The sequence below is a fragment of the Bos javanicus genome, chromosome 7 (genome assembly GCF_032452875.1).
Source record: "Bos javanicus breed banteng chromosome 7, ARS-OSU_banteng_1.0, whole genome shotgun sequence".
Classification (NCBI taxonomy): Eukaryota; Metazoa; Chordata; class Mammalia; order Artiodactyla; family Bovidae; genus Bos; species Bos javanicus.
Genome location: NC_083874.1, coordinates 16423129 through 16442869, shown reverse-complemented (window position 1 = coordinate 16442869; position 19741 = coordinate 16423129). Strand labels below are relative to the sequence as shown.

The 19741-nt window shown below is 50.9% G+C and overlaps 1 protein-coding gene across 1 annotated transcript in view; it reads left to right on the top strand.

Annotated features, from left to right (window-relative positions):
* The window catches only part of ELAVL1 (ELAV like RNA binding protein 1), a 37224-nt gene extending 28986 nt beyond the window's left edge, over positions 1-8238 (top strand). The window contains exons 5-6 of the mRNA XM_061422359.1: positions 3838-4063; positions 6686-8238. Coding sequence (XP_061278343.1) covers positions 3838-4063; positions 6686-7010 — 551 coding nt within the window. The 3' untranslated portion in view covers positions 7011-8238. The remainder of the gene's footprint in view (positions 1-3837; positions 4064-6685) is intronic.
* The last annotated feature ends 11503 nt before the right edge of the window (positions 8239-19741 follow it).

The following is a 19741-nucleotide window of genomic DNA, read 5'->3' as shown; positions in this document are numbered from 1 at the left end:
AGACGTCTGATGTTTGGGCCCCTCGGCTCTGTTTTCTGCAGGAGTGGGAATTCGCTGACCAGCTAGAAAGTAAAATCGCTGCTCCCGGAGCTCAGTGAAACTGGTAGACTTGACTGGTCGTTTTTTCATGTTCTTCCAGCACTGAGCATATTCCCCACCTCCTTAGCTGAGGTAGGCAGCGCACACTGGTAGTTGGGCTGCAGCAGCCGTGGCTCCGAGGTGACCTCCCCTGGGAGGCTGAAAACAGACACGGAGCAGGTGGGTGGGGTGTCCCAGCCTGTGGCAGACAAGAGTGGGGGTGCATGTTTTCCCGTATCCTCCCTGAGCTGCATGCTCTGGGGCCCGCAGCCTTGTCCCCAACTCTCCCTTGTCCCGTCTCAGCTGGGTGTGGGCTGGAGCCCAGCTTGGAGAGGGGCAGACAGCTTGAGTCCTCCAGGGCCCCGAGAAGGAGCAGAGGCTCCTGGAGTGTGGTCCCCAGGTGCAGGTCGCTGGCAGATCTGGGTACCCCCCAGTCTGGCACCGACACCCGCTCTGCTACAGGGACATGGACTCCACCCACCTGGCCTTTCTGCCCCTGGCTCTGGGCCGGGGATGGGCATGAGGTGACAATGCCATGTGCTTGGTATAAACCCCTGCACCAGGCTAGTTCCTGTGGTCCCTCATTTGGCCCCTCCCTTACCTTCAAGTACCAGTCAATCAAGTGACCCTGCTGACTGGTCAGCGCCTCTGTTTACCCTCCTGCACAGGAGCGTCTGAGTGGGGTGTCGGGACCTGGAGCGGCCAGTGATGCTGGCCCGCATCCCACCTCTGTGGCCCTGCTTTCCCCAGTCCTGTGTGGACTGCTGGCCTCTGCTCATCTCGGTCCAGCCCTGCACTGCTGAGCAGGGCCCGGCTCCCACTCTGGAGTCCACCCACCTTGAGAGCACCTCCCCCACCCCTGGGCCACGGAGCTTTTGTCCCCAACATCCTGAGGGCAGTCACTCCTACAGGCGGTTCACTCACCTGTTTGCTGGAGATTTTGCCCTCTTTCCCTTTGCAAGGCTGCTGTCTTCTAGATTTTGGGAGACCCTCAGGCCTCCCCACCAGCTTCTGCCACTTATATGCGGGTCCCCACTCCACACCCCTGCCTGTCTTTAGGAGCTTTGCAAGAAGAGGGTGCAGGAGATGTGAGGAGCCCCCAGGGCCTCCTCTCCACAGCCCTCCCCTAGGCCGGAATGTGACGCTGGAGAGTAGAAAGCAAGCCTGTGGGCCTGTGGGCTCCCCTTCCCTGCTCTGGAGGATGCCACTGCTCAGTGCTCCTCTGTTGGGACCCTCTGGAGCCCAGCAGCCAGGCCGCGAATGACACAGAGCAAGTCTGCATGTCAGGTTTGCTTTCGTGTGACGTATGTTTTAAAGAAACAGAGACGCGCTCAAAAAACCTTAACCCATAATTTTTTAAAAAAATGGCCTGAGTAATTAAAAAGAAAAAAACAGATGGTCTGGTTAATTAAAAAAAGAAAAAAGAAAAACCATAATTTCTGAGCTGACAGAAGTGTTTTTTTTGTTTTTTGTTTTTTTCTTTGCTTCTTTATACATTGTAATTAATGACTTTTATAGTTGGCTCATCTAGAGATGGTGCCATTTAGTGGTCTCTGCTCTTAATCCAAAAACTCTAGAGGAAAAAAAAAACTCATCTTTAAAATGTATACATTCATCCAAGCATTGAGTTTATATTCCCTCACTTTAAGTAACTTTCTTTTACTTGGGTTTTCTTGCTTTCACTTGGGCAGTTTTCATTTGATAGTCATTTTACAAAACCAGACAAGGAAGCCACACTTGCACACACACACTCTCTCTGCTTGATCGCAAGGTCTTCCTAAATAGAGTGAGACTGTCCCCTGCAGGCAGCTTTCTGTGGGAGCCAGCCAGCCGCGGCTTCCAATGAGATTTGCCTGCAGTTAGATCTCGTTCGGGTTCCCATCTGTCTAAGCCATCGTTCGTGTCGTTAAAGAGTAAATAAAGAGTGTATGCCAAGTACTTGTTTTCAGGTGTTCCTTCTGAACTAAAATTTTAAAATGGGCTCAGGCTCTAGACTGCGCCTGGCACATGTGAATCTCCGGATCTGGTCTCACTGACTCAGTGAGCATCTCTGGCTATGTCCATTTAAAGTTCATACTTACATAGTCATGGAGCCATGGTGGGGGCAGCCTTGAGACTGCCAGGGGCCACTGTGTGGCCTCCCAGGGTGCTGTGCTGGGGGCACTCCCAGGAGGGAGCATTTCCCGGTTGGAAAGTTGGGGTGTGTGCTTTAGGACTTGGCATTCACAGTATGTTACAGTTGTGGCAGAAGAACCCCTGCCTGAATGCCCCTGACTTCCGTCTGCTTGTTTACATGGGGCCCACGATGTCTCTTCCCAGTCAGAACAGAGCGTGGGATTCTCTTAGTAGGCCCCGAGGGGGCACCACTTCTGGCAGTAGAACTTGTCATTGCTGCCCCTGCCTGGTATGCCTGAGTCCCCCACACCCCTCCTCGGCTCCCACCCTGGGCCCATCCTGGGGACTATCGATGGGACCCTGTGGGACATGGGAGCCAACTTGGGGGTGTTCCTTACACTCACTTAGCCGGTAGTCCAGGGCCCTGGGCTCTTCTGCTCTGATAACTGTCATTCACCACCTGGTAAAGGCCTCAGGACAGCCTGTGACTGGCCGTGGAGAGTGAGAATGTCCAGGGTAGGGCTGTCTGCCACAACCTCCTCTCCAGGGTGCTCCCCCACTCGCCCTCAGTTGTCACCTCCACACTGCGACCTCCACCCTTGACCCCAGGAGAAAGAGCTGGTTCTCTTCATGGCTCCACGTTCCTTCACCCCAGCCCCACCTCATTTCTCCATTTCTTCAAGGGACCAGCCCCTGTCATTCCTCCCAGGCCCAGAATGTGGGCAGAAGGAGGGTAGAAGGTGACTGAGCCCACTCCTACCTGGTTTGTTCAGGTCTCACCCTCATGCCAGGCTGACCTGGCCCTGCCTTCAGCAGTTGGGCCTGGGATTCAGGCAGCCACGTTCTTGTTCCTTCAAGGGCTGGGGCAGCAGCAGAATTGGGGGCTTGCCTTCAGGAGGCCCTGTCCAGGGACCCAAGGCAGCTGAAGGCAATGATGAACATACCCAAGGCAGGGAGCCTATGGGTGGGTGTCAGCACTGCTGAGGGCCCTCAGAGTCAAGTGAGGCCAGACTTTTCCCAGAAAACTTAGAATATCCAAGAGGTGAGTGAGGTGTTGGCGGCAGGAAAGAGCCACCAGGGGGCAGCTGGGTTACTCAGACTCCACGTCCTTCGGAGACTCAGGAGGCTGAGTCAGGCACTGAGCAAATGGATTAGATCAGGCCAGCTGGGAAGGTGACCTGTGAAGGCCTGGCGTGGGTATGAGGCCGGATGGCCGGCAGGCCACGGGAGGGAGCACCCTGGGGCAAGGGAGAATTCCTAACTGTCTGCCCACCCCTCAGCATGCCGTGCACCGGCACTGTGGTGGGCCCCGGACCTCCACAGTAACAGAGGATAAAACGTGGCTTCCTTTTAAAAAAGAGGTCTGGGGCATTTCTCCGGGATGTTGTGCCAAAGTGTCTTATTGCGCAGAGGCTTCATTGTTTCTTCAACTCAGAAGAAAGTTTGAAACCTTAATCTTTTATTAGTCATTGTTTGTTTTAATTTGTTCATGTTTCCATATTTAGGTTTAATTTTTGTTTCTCTCATTAGCCAAGCATCCAGTTTAAACCACAGTAGGCTGACTGACTTGACTTTTGCTTTTCAGTTTTAAAGCTCCTTGCATTTTTTTCCCCCTAACTCCATTTTTGTTGGTTTGTTAAAAAGGTTTGTCCAGAGGGGTTGCGTTTATCCGGTTTGACAAACGGTCGGAGGCAGAAGAGGCAATTACCAGTTTCAATGGTCATAAACCCCCAGGTTCCTCTGAGCCCATTACAGTGAAGTTCGCAGCCAATCCCAACCAGAACAAAAACGTGGCGCTGCTCTCCCAGCTGTACCACTCACCAGCTAGACGGTTCGGAGGCCCCGTCCACCACCAGGCGCAGAGATTCAGGTGGGTCAGGAGGGTGCACTCTTCCTGCCACGGCCACACGTGCCGCATCCAGCTGCTCGCAGCCTGCTGGGCAGGCACTCCCGGGCTGCAGGAACTGCTGCACACTGGGCTGATCGTGTCCTGTCTCTGTGTCCCCTGCCCGCCTCAGAGGGCTATCTGTGTGGAGCCATGTGTTTCCATCTGAGTATGTCTCTAATGGGAGTAAAAAAGGTGGCACAGCTCCAGCTAGCTCCCAGCGCCTGGCACTGCAGCCTGCAGTTCCTCAGGACAGGCAAGCGGACCGCAATACGGAGGAGCATCCTGTATCTGGGGAGGAAGGTGTAGCCTGAGTTCACTGGAAGGCTGCTCTCCTTCCAGAGTTCTAAACAGGTTTTAGACTTTTGATGAGCAGCCCAAGGGCAAACCTTTCTTGTCCACCTCCTTGTGGAGTCATTTGGTGTCTAAATATTACTAATTCTGCTGTTGAAAAGCCCCGTCCTAGAGGTGGACTGTTTACCCGCCTTCCTTAGCCTTTCCACATAAAACAGTTCTAGTCGCCAGGATGTAGTAGAGCAGAGACAAATAGAGCTGGTGACTTGGACTCTGAAATCAGCTGTATTACTATCTCATGAACAACAGAGAGGCCCACAAGCTGGCCTGTCTTCGTTGGCTTTTCAGGTTTAAAGGCAAAGCTGGGGAAGTGGACAGAAGTGAGCTTGATCCAGTTTGAAAGTCAGATAGCGCAATCAGTGTCACTGCGGATCTGGTGGAGGGTGTAGATGGCCAAGTTCAGGAAGTTACCTGTGAACTCTGGAAAACCAGAGAGCTCGGGGGAGAAGAGAAAGGGAGACACGAATTCAGGAAGGGCCAGGCAGGAGAGTGACCATGACCTCCAGGGACAGACAAAAGGAAAGAGCAAAGAGGGGAGGTAAGAATAAGAGGGAGGAAGACCCAGAAGAGGAGAGAGTTTGCAGAAGGGCCCCCAGATCTAGGATCGGATGGGTCAGTCTACCTCTGTACCATCAGAGGTAAGAACGGGGCAGTCCACGAGAGTTGAGATGGTCAGCTACCACTAGCAGGAGACTCTCGGGAGTGAATGAGAATGAACTACACGGTCAGCAAGACAGCGCAGTCTGTCTTTTTGAACAGCCTTGGATCGTTTTCAGTTTAACGGATACGTCAAGGTTTAGTGAACCACTATCATAACTTGGGTCCACATCCTACAAAAGTTAGAGGAAACGAGGTTCGTTTAAAACTCAGACCTCTTTCCAGTTCTCACTGAAAAGCAACTCACACAGGCACTCTGGGGCCCTTACCCACCCCCATTTCAGTGATTCTGTGGTCTCACCACTAACAAATCATTTAACCAACTCAGACATCCGGTGTGTCTGTTTAACGTCATTCCCGCAAATTCAAAATCACGGCCCACGGCACGCCTTGATTCTTCATCAGTGGTCACCGTTCTGTCAGTGGGCTGCACCCCAGGGGGCTGGCCACTCTTCTCCAGAGTCTGTCCAGGGAGTGAATCTGTTCAGTGGCACTCGAAGGCACCCTGCTCACCCCTGGGTCAGACCCACACCTCAAACTTGATTGCGTTTTGGAGCAGGTAGTACTTTTCCAATTGCATTGTGGGGCTTCAGAGATGCTGTGTCATGCTCAAGGTTTCTCAACTGGTCCTCTGACAGTTAACTTTTGTGTTTTTGAAACATCTCAAGGGCCACATGGCTTCAGTAGCAATTTTGTCATCTTCCTTCATCGTTACTGCCACGGCCATGATTTGTAGGCTTATTTTTATATGACTAAAAGTGTTTCTTTAGAAAGGGGGCCCCAGGGGCTTCCCTGGAAGTCCAGTGGCTAAGACTGCCTTCCAAGGCAGGGGCCATGGGTTCGATCCCTGGTCAGGGGACTAAAGTCCCACATACTATGGGGTGCAGCCAAAAATTTTTTTTAGAAACTGGGTGGTCTCACATTTTTGGTAAAGCTTAGTGGACTTGCAGTCCACAGCCCAGGCCCTTCTGGGGTGTTATGAGCCAGCAGTGGAAGGTTGTCCAGGGCTGTGCTCTGCTGCAGTGGCCTTCATGGGTGTATGCTGTATGCAGACACTGCTTGGCTGTGAACCCTTGGAGAGGGAGGGTCCTGACGAGGTGGGGGGTACAAAATTCAGAGAAACAAGAAGATTCAGCCCTCCCCCACCCCAGGCAAACACACATACATACACAGACGTATAGGATAAGGAAGGGTTTCCCTAGAGGGAGCTGGGAGTGTAACAGCACCTAGGAGGATGTAGAGAAGTTCCCATCTTTTAAAATGTGGGAAGTACAGGTGTGACTAAACAGGACCCCCCTCCCCAGAGTGGGAGGGGTGGAGGGAGCGGCTGGTCAGAGGCCACTACAGGCCCCCTCAATGGGGGAGGCGGGTTGAGGCTCTGACCCACTCCGGGCAGCCAGTGTCTCCTCAGAGCCCATTCCCTATGGAGCAAGGAGCCCGTGCCCTCCCTCTGACACTGTATTGACTTCCGCTCAGTGAAAAACTCTGATGGTGCCCAAGGTGGGGGGCTGCCAGCCCAAGCGCCCCCATGGGCCACGTGTCCACGCGCGGGCCCACCTTGACCCTGACCTGAACGCTGTGCTCTCTGTTTGCTAGGTTCTCCCCCATGGGTGTAGATCACATGAGTGGGCTTTCTGGTGTCAATGTCCCGGGCAACGCTTCTTCGGGCTGGTGCATCTTCATCTACAACCTGGGCCAGGATGCCGATGAGGGGATCCTCTGGCAGATGTTTGGCCCGTTTGGCGCCGTTACCAATGTGAAAGTGATTCGCGACTTCAACACCAACAAGTGCAAAGGCTTTGGCTTTGTGACCATGACAAACTATGAAGAAGCTGCCATGGCCATAGCAAGTCTGAACGGCTACCGCCTGGGGGACAAAATCTTACAGGTTTCCTTCAAAACCAACAAGTCCCACAAATAACTCGCTTATGCTTTTTTTTTTTTTGTACGGAATAGATAATTAAGAGTGAAGAAGTTGAAACTTTTTTGTTAGTGTACAACTCATTTTGCGCCAATTTTCACAAGTGTTTGTCTTAGTCTAAATGAGAAGTGAAAAGGTTTTTATACTCTTGGGATGCAGCCGACATGTTCAAATGTTTGAAATCCCACAATGTTAGACCAATTTTAAGTTTCTTAAGTTATTTCCTTTAAAATATATATTAAACAGAAATCTAAATAGACTGCATTGACTAACCAGTCCCTCGGGATGGTGGTGAAACTGAAGCATGCTTTAACTTCCGAGACTGTCTAACACGCGTTTCATTCAATGTCTCCACAAACTGGATAGAAACCAACAAGCAAACAGAAATGATGTTTTAGTTTTAGTTCCTAAAGATGTTAGACAGATGCTGAGTGCGTGTTTTTCTCAACCGCTTCCACATTTTAAGCGATTTCTGCTTCGGTTGACAGGAAATTGCTTTCCCAAGCAGGTCCCATTGCCACCTGCTGCTCACTCAGCTGAGGGGCCCCGGCTGTGGCAGCGGGCCAGTCTGCCGTGGGCCACCGGCGGGAGGGGGACCGCACGCCGGGCCGGGCCAGGCCCTGCGGAGGACACGAGGGGTCTCCTACGCCCAGGCGCCAATGGGAACGGACCAAAGAGTTTCAGGGGAACTCCAGTGTATTCCAGAGTCAGATCTCAGCTGCAGGCACGCCTCAAGATGCCTTGCTCCTCCGACACCCCGAATTCCTGTCCACACGTTGCATGCACAGTGCCCCCACAACAGCGGATACTGTCGACCCCTGTCTTCGCTCCAGTTTCCGAGCGCATTGACCACAGCTCCAATGCGTCAGATAGCTCTATTTTTTAACGACACAGAAACATTTGAGCATTGTATTTCTCGCATCCCTTCTCGTGAGCGCTAGGCTTTTTTCTATTTTAGTCGGGTTTTGTTTTGAAACTTTGCTCTCCTGTGAACACTCAACAGAAAAGTACTTACTTCCTGACAGTTACCTATTAACAAAAAAAACAAACAACAACAACAAAAAAACACCCTTTGATTTGTAGTTTTAAAGATTAACCCTCAAAGTTCTCTTCATAACTGCCTTGACGTTTTGGGTTGTTCTGTTAATTTTCTTTTGCTTTTTTGTGTTTTTTGTTTGTTTTTACTTTTGCATTTAAGACCATTAAATTTGATTTTGTTTTGCTCGAATTTTGTTTTGTTTTTTATTTTACCTTTTCTTTCTTTTTGGCTAGGTAAGGTACAGACAGCCCAGCATTCAGGGAGGATTCGTAAAATTTTAAGCAACAAATATACTTGCCTCAAGACAAAGCATTTCCGGATCTGTGATGTTAGGATTGCGCCCGCACAGGTGGGGTTTTTTCCCAAACGGGGAGTGGGCAGGGAGAGTCCGAGAGAGGGCCTGAGAGGTAAACAGGCAGGGCCCCAGGCTCCGGGCAACTCCTCAGGAGCATGATGTGATTTTTTTTATAAATAACCAGTGTATGAGAGAGTCAAAACCACCATAATTTAGTACCAGCGGTTTTTAACCTTGACACGAGAGACTAATAAAGCATGTGAACGATAGGCTGTTTTTTAGTTATCGATATCATGGAATTGCGGCTTTATTTATTTATTTATTTATTTATTTAAGTGGAAGTCACTGGGCTGTAGGCACAGCCTTCCGCAGAGTGGGTCAGTGTTCTGAAACACCACCCCACTCCCGCCCTCGACCAGTTGAGGCTGCCCGTCCCCCCATCCCTTCCCTCATGCTTTACTGAGGGACTGCCAGCCGCTTACCTGAGCCTCCCCAGTTTACCATGCAGCCCTCTTCTTACCCCACAAAGGGCCAAGTTCATCCCTTGAGGTCTTGTCTCACAAGTTGGCCAAGTGCCACGGAGGGCCTCCTCCCTCCTGTAGGATCTTCCAGATTCTAAGTCCAAGCCAGCTTACATGCCTCCTCCTGGATCCAAGGCCCATTTGCCCGGACTTGACATGAAGAGGGTCCCCACTGTGTGTACCCCAGAGCACTCCACACCCCAGGCCTGGGATGCTCTCCTAGAAAAATATACCATGCAGGTGGTGCCAGCCTCGGGCTAACATCTTCTCAGAGCAGGTGAGGCTCCCCGTCCTCAGGGTGGCCCTTAGGCCTCCTCGCTGACACAGCCTGCCAGCCCACGCTGGCATGCAGTCTTCTACGAGAACTCTGTCAGAGGCCTGCACTGCGGAGCAACAGGCTCACAGCCAGCACCATAGCCCGTCCCCTCATCCCCTCTGTTTTATTGGGATCACATTGGTTTTCCTGATGGTAGCACACATGAGATGGAAACGTGAAGCGCATACGGACCTCTGCGAGTTGCCCAGAGTATCTCAGTAAATGTCTCGTTTTACGCGGTCCCCACTCTGAACAGCCTTCTGGCTAAAAACCCTCATGTGTTTCTTTGGGAGTTTTAATTTGCGAGCGTGCAGGAGGATACTGCCTTTGACACGTTCTACTTCCAAAAAGTAATCGTCACTGCCACGGAAGTCCCAGATGCTGGCCCTATGTCCGAAAAATTCATTACATCGCTAAGCTTGTTTGCAAAAGGAAGACCTCATTTTTTTTTTTTCAAGTCACAATCTGAAAGAAACCATGTTTAAAAAAAAATTTTTTTAACCTAGATCAGTCATATTTGTATCTTGTGAAATGAATGCTCTCCTTTTCTTTAAGAATTTTGCTGAAAAAGAATTGAGGATAAGATGATGTTAATTTATGAAAACTTTGGTTTGGCACATAAATACCAAAGAGACTCTGACTGAATTCTCTTGGCCTGTGTGACTGGCCCTCCTAGTTGTTCACTCAGCAGCTGCACCTCTGTGTACCTGGTTCCAGTCAAATAATCCACTCTTTACCCCTCAGCTCTGCCTTTCTTCAGCTTTTCAATGTCATACGCCAAGCTGTGGTTTTCTGCGCTGGCTGTGCCTCTGGTCACACATCCCGTGACTGCGACATCCTCCCCCACTGCCCCCCCTCTTGCCAGAATAGCCAAAGGCTGGGCTTTCTCAGCCGGCGGCACCTTCCTTGTTCCCCCAAGGTGAGTCTTTCCCTCGCCAAGGGCAGCTGCCTTAACCTCCGAGAGTCTGCGCTTGGCGTTAGTGCTGGAAACCCACCTTCCAGGCTCTGAACCTCGCTGCTGTAGGGAGCCGGTCCTTGTGAGCTGGCAGCTGTGGTGGGGAAGCCCTGCTGGATCAGACAGACGTGAGAAGCCTGAGACAGCCATTGGCAATAACTTAGCCAGTTGGCCTCCAGACTAGGGCCGTGGACTGACCCCAGTCTGCCGTTGGCCTTGAAAATCAGAGTTAATGTCCCCCTGGCTGTCCCATTTTGCATCCATCCCTGCCTGACACAACTTCCCTGTGCTTTCCACAGCCGTCCTGGGCTGGATCACAGAGAATGAGACCAAGCCACCAAGGGCCCCTCTTCCCACCCCACGACCCCCACCCCAGCCCTCCTCCATCTGAAATCCCTCCCATCTTCCCAGGACCCACGGTACCTCCTGGGACCTGAGGCAGCACCTCAGGAAACACCTGCTGCTCATCAGATTCCCAGGCCCAGCCCTCACCCCAAGTCCTGAGAGCCCTCCGCTGAGTGGCAGCGGGAACTGACGCTTTCTTGCAACGGCGGTAGGACCCCCAGCAGGGGTCACATTTCCACGCCTTTTGATTTTGCCTCTGACTTCTTAACGATTGTATTTTTCCACAACCTTTTGGTGACAAGAGTCAGTTTTCTGCTTGGTCGTTAAATAACTTAACTCCTCGTAAGTCCCCGTGAGGACTGAAGTTAGGCTGACCAGTGGTCTGCAGCGACCCGGGAGGACTGTGTTTCACTTCTGCCAGGAGAGAAGGCTTGTCCGTTGGTCGGGGCCACGTCTTTACTGTGTAACGTTCCGTGTATAGTGACTTGCTCTGGGCCGGTGGGGGGCACTTTCCCAAGTGGTTCCCACGTTGTACAGTAGATGGGTAGACCTTTTGTATATTAGTATGTTTTAAGTTATTGGTTTGTTTTATATAAAATAATTTATTTTTCAGGTACCATTTTTCATTTTAACTTTGTTTTTACATGGGTTTGTTTTCAATAAAGTGTGACACTGCTGTCCAAAAGCCAACAATAAAATGAATCCCATTGTGTTCTTTGGAGATTGCTTATGTAACTAGCTTTTTTTTTTTTTTTCTTTTTCTTTTTTTCTTTCTTTTTTTTTATTTTCAGGGAAAAAAAATGTCCTCCTCAGTTTTCCATCCCCCCAGTTTGCCTTTTTATCCTTGTGAATAAATGTTCTTTAGTGTTTTAGGAGGAAAAAGCAAACCTAGATTTTGATAATCCAGAAGACTTCAGATTAATAAAGAAACTTTGAAAGAAGACCATTTTTCAAAATTTTAGTGAAGTGTGAATATTTTTTGTCAATGGCTTTCTCAAAGAGAATGAAACTTTTGCACCATTTTCAGAGTTTTTATAGAGATGCCAAATTGATATATTTACATGTAATGAAAACATGAAAAAGTTTTATTAAACAATTGTTCATAGCTGTGTAGACATTTTAATTCAGTTTTCAAAGCTCTCAGAGTGTATTTTTGGAGTACGGAGTGCTCACAGTGTGGGGCCTTACGATTCCAAAACAACGCGATTGTCCGAATACATAGTCCTTCCCGCAGGTATCAGGTTTGTGTTAATCTCTGTATGTTAACTATGACTGGAATTCTGTGATATTTTGGTAATAAATGAAGTGGGATCGTGGAGACGTGGTGGTGTGGGGGTGACGGTGTGTGCCTTGTAAAGCAGCCATCGCCGAGTGAAGCGCCAGTGATAGCTGCCGGTGACTCCCTGCTTCCTAGTTCAGAGGCTGCCCCTCACCAGGCTCTGTGCTCGGGGAGGCAGGGAGCCCTCGGGACAGCCAGCCCCAGGGATGACTCTAGGATGTATCCTGTGCCCAGCTTCCTTGCCACACACCACTCTGCCTAGATGCCACCCCCCCACCCCCACCCCCGCCCCCCACACACGAATCAGCTCCCTCCCCTTGGAGACCTAGAGACCTCTCCCTTCTCCAGGCTCAAAGATTTGTGAGCCCCCTGTCTTGTCCCTGAGTATTGCCTATCCATCTGAGCCTCTGGCCATTCCGAATGTCTTCTGACACTTATCCCCTCGGGGGAGGGCAGGTGAGTTCTGACTCCCCTAGAGGCAGGACGATGTGTCAGGGTCTCAGGGTCAGGGTCTCAGGTTCGCATCCTGACTCCACGCTGTCCTCAGTAGGCAAGTCCTTGACTCTCCTCCCCCAGCCTCAGCATCCCCAGCTGTGAAATGGGGTCCATAGGATCCTCGTGGAAAGGAAAACAAATCAAGTAGGTACCGCAGTCACCACGGCTGCTCTGAATCCAGGGGCAATGCTGGGGTGGGCCGAGAGAGCAGCCCCCACCCGACCCTACCCCTGGCTCCCCCACGCTCAGTGGGCTCAGCTAAAAGCCTCATGTACTTCTCCAACACTTACGGGGCCTCTTCTGAAGTCATTGGGTTTCCTTTTGTGAGTGTGTGTGTGTGTCTTATGGTCCTGCATTGCGCTCCCTCGGAATACCCAACCCGTGTCCCTCCCGGATGGTAGAGGCAGGTCAGCACCACCTGGGGAAGGGGGCCGGGCTCTGGCTGGAGGTGACTCTAGGGGTATCCCTGGGATGTCCTGGGGCCTCCAGCAGATCCTGCGGCATCACTGTGCCCCGAAGAGGAGGGGTCTGTGTGTCAGCCTTTCCTGGCCAATTGCAGACCTTGGTGTGCATCCCCTTCCTTATAAAAAGCAGATTTGAGGACTCCTGGCACTCTGCTGGTCAGTGGTTAGGACGCTGCAAGTCCACTGCAGGGGCCATGGGTTTGATCCCTGGTGGGGGAACTAAGATCCCACATGCCTAGAGGTGCAGCCAAAGAAGTGGGGGGAAAGGCAGACTCTGCTTCGGCAGTTCTGACGCCCACTTAGAAGCCAGAGAGGCACTGTAAGTGGGGGTGTGCTGTAACACAGCCCCTCTGCCCCCACCTCCACGTCGTGCCCGGGACAGCCTCCCTGACTCCAGAATTCAGAGCTAAGAGGTTGAGACCGAGTTTGAAGTGGGGGGCTCCTGCCCGGGGCCAGTGGGTGGGGGCTGTCTTCACAGTTCCGTTCAAGGTTAAGGCTCTGAGGGCCTATGCCTGCATCCCTTCATCTCTATGTCTTGTTTCACCTCCATGCTTTCCTAGCTCATTTGGAAAGGATTTTCAGAAGAGAAAAAAAACCATAGACAACAGTGTTGTCCTGGAGAACCTAGTGATTGGAGTCTATCACTGGAGATTAGTGTCCTGGAGTCTAGTGATAGGAAGGACCAAGTTGTGCCATGAGGGTGGTTTTCACTGCAGAGTGGGAAGCACTGGGGCAGCAACCCTGGCCCCTTGCCCTCTGCCCCCAGCCTGGAGCCCACTCAGAGTAGGACAGGTAGGGGTGATGTGGAGCTGCGAGCCCTGAGCTCTGGGAAGCCACACACAAGTCCCACAGTAGAATTCAAGCCGGCCCTGGAGCATGCCTCCCCAGCGAATGCCTTGCTTTCCCCACCCAGGGCTCCAAAAGCACAGACCGAAGACCCCCACCATCCTGTGTGTAGGCGGTGCTGAGTGCTGGGGCGAGGGGGACCTCAGGGAGGTAGGAGGTGCTGGTGGACATGCTACCTGTTAGCTGTTAGTGTGCTGTTCACCTTAGAGTCCTTCACAGCACCGTGAGGAAGTTGTTGGTATTGTCCCCGTAGTCCTTTAAAGGTGATTCCCTGAAGCTCAGCCGATTGGGAAAATGGACACCATTCAGTGCTGGTGACCTTTTTTCCCCCCACCAGTTTGATAACGGAGCATCCTGGGTTTAGACCACCCGTTCCCTCTGTGCATCTGAGTTGTCTGTCTTGGGGTTCAGCCAGGACAGGAAGTTGGGGATGCGGAGGGGACACAAGGCCTCCCGCAGGAGGGACATTCTGCCTGTGTAACCACACGGGGGTAGGAAGGGGCTCAGGTACCCATGGGCACATGCCGGGGCCTAGACCCAACCCCCAGCTCTCCTGGGGATCTTTCAAGTCACCCCAGACAGTTGAGGGAGGGAATTCCCATATCGTGAGCACACAGCCAGCCCCTCTGCACCTGGACCTCCAGGAACAGTGTCCCTCTGAGACCCCAAGGGCTTCTAACCTCCACCAAACTGGGGACAGAATTTGCAGAGCCTCTGATTCAGAAAAGTACCAAGAACTTCAAGTCGTTGACCTCAGAACACTAAACCGAGCACAGTGGGGCTCTCTGAGTGTGGGGTCCTGTGTGGGCATGGGTCCATGTCCCGACACCCTTTCTGTTTAGGAGCTTTCTGGTTAACTTTGGCCTTCCTGTAGACTCTGGAACCTCAAAATTCACCTTCGCCTTTGTTCCAAGGACCAGCTTCTGTCCCATTGGTTTTCTCAAAGTTGAAAGATTTGGGGACTTCTCTCGTGGTCCAGTGGTTAAGATTCCACGCTTACAAGGCAGGGGGTATGGATTCCACTCCTGATTGGGAAACTAAGATCCCACATGCTGCACAGCCAAAATCAATGTTTTAAAAGTTGAAGGATTTGGTTGAGTCCTAGAAGACACTGCAGCTCAAAGAGCCTCAGGGTGGCTGTCAGGGAGAGGGGCCAGGGCTCGAGGCAGGCCACTGGAGGGTCCTTTCCTGTTCAAGGGACCCTGGACAGGAGGTGGGGGTGGGCACAGGGCAGGGGAAGTGGTCTGGTGGCACATACATGAACCCCCTCCTCTCTCTGGCAAGTGAAGCCTCATGGCAAACTCTGGCAGGTCAACCGTGTGAACCACCCACTGCTCGACCCACACCAAGCAGCCAACCCCTGGGAGCACCAAGAGACGGGGCAGAACAAGTCCCCATAAGCAGTCTGCAGTGGTGGAGCTCCAGGACCACCAGGGCCCCACAGGAGAGACTCCAGGGACTCCAAAACTAAAACCAGTCCTGATTTACAAATAAATACATGTGAGCTTTCTCTTTCCTCCATGTCCGTAAAGTCAGACCCAGTGCAGCTAAATAAATATTTTTTAAAAAGAAAGGAATGTGTCCAAGACAGAGGTTGCAAAGTGCTTTGCAGAGACAGAAGGAGGGCAACTGACCATGGAGGCATCAGGCCCCAGACTCACAGAAAAACCAAAGTATAAACCTTAAATACACTTTTTCAAAAGGCTTGCACTTTTTAATTTTTTTTTCTAATTTCTTAAAATCTGAAAAGATTCATCTGCTTTCATGACCAAAGAAGAACATTAAAATGTATTATTTTCAAACGCTTTTGGCCACGTGAAGATGCAACCTGTAAACGTTTACAATTTAAGATGTGTGTAAAGCACCCACTTCCTGGATTTCTCCCTTTGCAGCCGCTTTGAGTACCCTGCCCCATGCCCAGTGCAGATTAGAGCCTTAAAAAGCCAGACATCAGGGAATTCCCTGGCAGTCCAGTAATTAAGGCTCCGTGCTCCCAGTGCAGCGGGCTTGGGTCTGATCCCCGGTCAGGGAACTAGATTCCACACGCCGCAGCTAAGACCTGGCGTGCGTGCTTTAGTCGTTAAGTCGCGTCCGACTCGGCGACCCCATGGACTATGTAGCCCACCAGGCTCCTCTGTCCATGGGATTCCCTAGGCAAGAATATTGGACTGGGTTGCTGTTTCCTTCTCCAGGGGATCTTTCCCACACAGAAATCGAACCTGGCTCTCCTGCATTACAGGCAGATTCTTTACCGACTGAGCTACAAAACCAAATAAATAAGCCAGGCATCAAGGCATCAGGGAATTGCCAGGTGGTCCAGTGTTTAGGACTCAGCATTTTCACTGCCTGGGCCCTCGGGTTTGATTCCTGGTCAGGGAACTAAGATCCTGTAAGCTGTGCCTGTGGCAGGGCAGGGGTGGACGGGGTGGGGTGGGGGAGGGGGAGGCGGGAACAAGAAGCCAGGCATCAGACAGGAAGGTGTGGGCGGCACGTCCAGGGTGACAATGGAGGAAGCCGATGGGGAAGGGGGAGGCCAAGCCCAGCCATCCCCGAGCCTCCGTAGGCAGGCCGATTCACAGGGGCCTGGGTTCTCCCTACCTGCTCTATGTGTGCCTCTTGGAGGAAGGGGTGCAACCCTCCACTCGTGTGCCTGTCTCGCTGTATCTCTTCACATCGTTTCCGCTCTGTGCACATCTGACTCTGTGTCCAAACCTCTGCTTTTTATAAGGACACGAGTCCTACTGGATCAGGGCCCACGATGATGACCACATATTAATTTTATCATCTCTCCCAAGACCCTACCTCCAAAGAAGGTCACATTCTGAGGTCCTGGGGTTTAGGATTTCAACATACCTTTTGGGGGGACAGTTCAGCCCATGAAAAGCCTTTCAAAATCTGCCCTGGTGGTCCAGTGGCTGCAGGGGGCCTGTGTTCAATCCCTGGTCAGGGAATAAATCCCACGTGCCTCAACTAAGAGTTTATGCTGCAACTAAAGATCCAGAGTGCCACAACTAAGACCCAACACAGCCGAAAAAATAAATGTATATATTTTTAAATGTGTCACTGGGTCTTTTCTGAGTTCTTCCCCAAAGCAGTCAGGGTAGGGGATTGGGGGTGGTTAGTCGACTGCCACTGCTGAGTTTGCTTCTGGGACTTCCATGGAAGAGGGGACTGAGTAAGCTGGAAGGATTCCTCCTGCTGGATTCAGTGTGACAGGGACTAACAGGATGAGCTATGTAATTTGGGGGCCTAGTGTAGCATGAAAATGCAGAGCCCCCTCTTTAAAAATTATCCAGAATTTCAGATACACAAAATGCAGTGTATCCGTAAAATGGAACATTATTCATCCTTTAAAAGGAAGGAAATTCTAACACATGCTACAACACAGGTGAACCATGGTAAGTGAAATAAACCAATCACAAAAGGACGAACGTGGTAAGATTCCATTACGTGAGAGCCCTGGAGAAGTCAAGTCCATGGAGACAAGGTAGGATGGTGGGGGCCGGGGGCTGGGGAGGGGATGGGGAGTCAGCGTTTACTGCAGACAGTTTCTACTGAAGATGAAAAAGTCCAGGCGATGGGTGATTGCAGGACAGTGTGAATGTACTTAATGCTGCTGAGCTGTGCACTCTTTTAAGTGAATTTTAGGTTATGTGTAGTTTACCACACTTAAAATATAAAGTTTTTAAAAAATGTATTAGGAATTTCAAGATGACAGGACTTCCCCGGTGGTTCAGTGGTTAAGACTTTGCCTTCCAATGCATGGGATACAGGTTTGATCCCTGATCGGGGAGCTAAGAATCCACATGCCTCATGGCCAAAAAAAACTGAAAAAATAGAAATTAAAAAAAAAAAAGACATAGAAAATTCAATAAAGACTTTAAAAATGGTCCACACCAAAAATAATCGTTAAAAAAAAGGGTGGGTAGTGTACTTCCCTGGTGGTCTAGATGTTAAGATCTGTTTGTGAATGCAGGGGACACGGGTTCAATCCCTGGCCCAGAAACTAAGAGCCCACATGCCGCTGGACAACTAAGCCCACACACCACAACTGTTGAGCCCGAGTGCAGCAACTACTGAAACCCACACGCCCTAGAGCCCACGCTCCATAACAAGAGAAGCCACAGCAATGAGAAGCCCACGCACTGCAACTAGAGAGTAGCCCCCACTCGCCACAACTAGAGAAAGCCTGCACGTAGCAACAAAGTCCTAGCACAGCCAAAAATAAAGTTATCTTTAAAAAAAAGAATTTCAAGATGGCAACCGCAAAGCGTGAAACAGCATGTGCTACCCCATGGATCAGATGTTGCCCCAGCTGGCTGCCTACATCTTGCGCCACCTGCAGCCAGCAGACCTCCCCGTGCAGCCAGGACTCCCTCGCTCTCTGTGCCCAGATGGGGAGAAACCTGCTCACAGCTGGTGTTCTCATCACCTGGAGGAATACAGTCCAGGTCTCTCTATGAAAACACACAGCACGCCCTTGCTGGCAGACGTAATTGGTACAATAAAAGGCAAGCTGGGTGGCGACGAACTTCTAAGGGCAGAATTCCGGTTTCCCTCCTGACAAGGTCTGGGTGTTGCAGGCACATGACTTGCCCTTTCTGGGGTCCCAACCCAAGGACCCCAAGGAGGGTCTTCCCTGCTGTGGTCACATGGAAAAGGGAGTGCGTCAGCCCCATCTGAGCCAGGACAAAGTTTGCTCCCCTCCCCCCATCACTTACCTCAAATCCCCCCTTACCCACACTCCCACAGCTGAGTTAGGGGTCCCCACTGGACTCCTGGTCCTGAGACAGGGGGTAGTAGGACCTGCCACTGATGCCTCTGTGCCTACAGCTTGCTTATCTCAATATCCTTCTAACCATTCTTATATTCAATCCACACATATCCATCAGGTCAAACACTGCAGGACCACCCACACACAAGCAAAAAGCACAATATAGTCCATCCATATGATGGAATATTGTTGTTCTTCAGTTGCTCAGTCATGTCTGGCTCTTTGCGACCCCATGGACTGCAGCACACCAGGCTCCTCTGTCCTCCACTATCTCCTGGAGTTTGCTCATGTTCATGTCCACTGAGTGGGTGATGCAATCAAACCATCTCATCTCTGCCGCCCCCTTCTCTTTTTGCCTTAGTCTTTCCCAGCATTCAGCCGTAAAAGGGAATGGGTCTCTGAGACACCTGAGACAACATGGATGAACCCAGAGAATATGATGATTGGAGAAAGAAGCCAGACGCAAAAGGCCACACAGTGTGTGATTCCATTGATAAGAAATGTCCGGAACAGGCAGATCCACAGAAAGTAGGTCAGTTATTGCCAGGGGCCTGGTGGGGTGGGGTGGGAATGAGACCTACTGCTCGCTGGGCACAGGGCTTCCTTTTGGGGTGAAGAAAATGTTTTGGAACTAGATGGAGGTGGTGGTTGCCGCAACCTTGTGAATACAGGGAAATCCACTGAATTGTTCAATTTAAAATGAAGGGTTTTCTGGGACTTCCTAGCTCTTCAGTAGTTAGGACTCTGTTTTCATTGCCAAGGGCATGGGTTTCATCCCTGGTGGGGAAACTCAGATCCCACAAGCCACGCAACATGGCAAATAAAAGAGTAAGGCAAAATAAAACTAAAATAAGGCAGAATAAAATAGGCTCAGCGGATAAAGAATACACCTGCAATGTAAGAGACACAGGAGACGCAGGTTCACTCTCTGGGTCGGGAAGATACCATGGAGAAGGAAATGGCAACCCACTCCAGTATTCTCGCCTGAAAAATCCCATCAACAGAAGAGCCTCCTGGGTTCATGGTGTCACAGAGTCAGACATGACTGAGTACATGAGCATCTTTTCACGTGACCATTGCCCATCTGTATGTCTTCTTTGGAAGCCTCTGTTTATTCTTAACAGGTAATGTTCACCATTCAAAGCATGCAATGTCCAAAGATGATTGAATGAAAACTCCCCCTCTCTCTGCTTTCCTTGCCACCCAGCTTTCCTCTCCTGAGCTGCCTGTGTGCGCAGGCACTTTCCAGTCAACTATGTGTTGATGTTGTATTTTAAATAGGTGGGTGGCCAAGCCACCAGGTCTGTGTTTTAAACCCACCAAAATGCTGAGAGGGGCGTGTTTTACTGCTTGTAGAGTGTCCTGCATTTCAGAAACTGCAAGCTTATTTAACAAGTGTTTT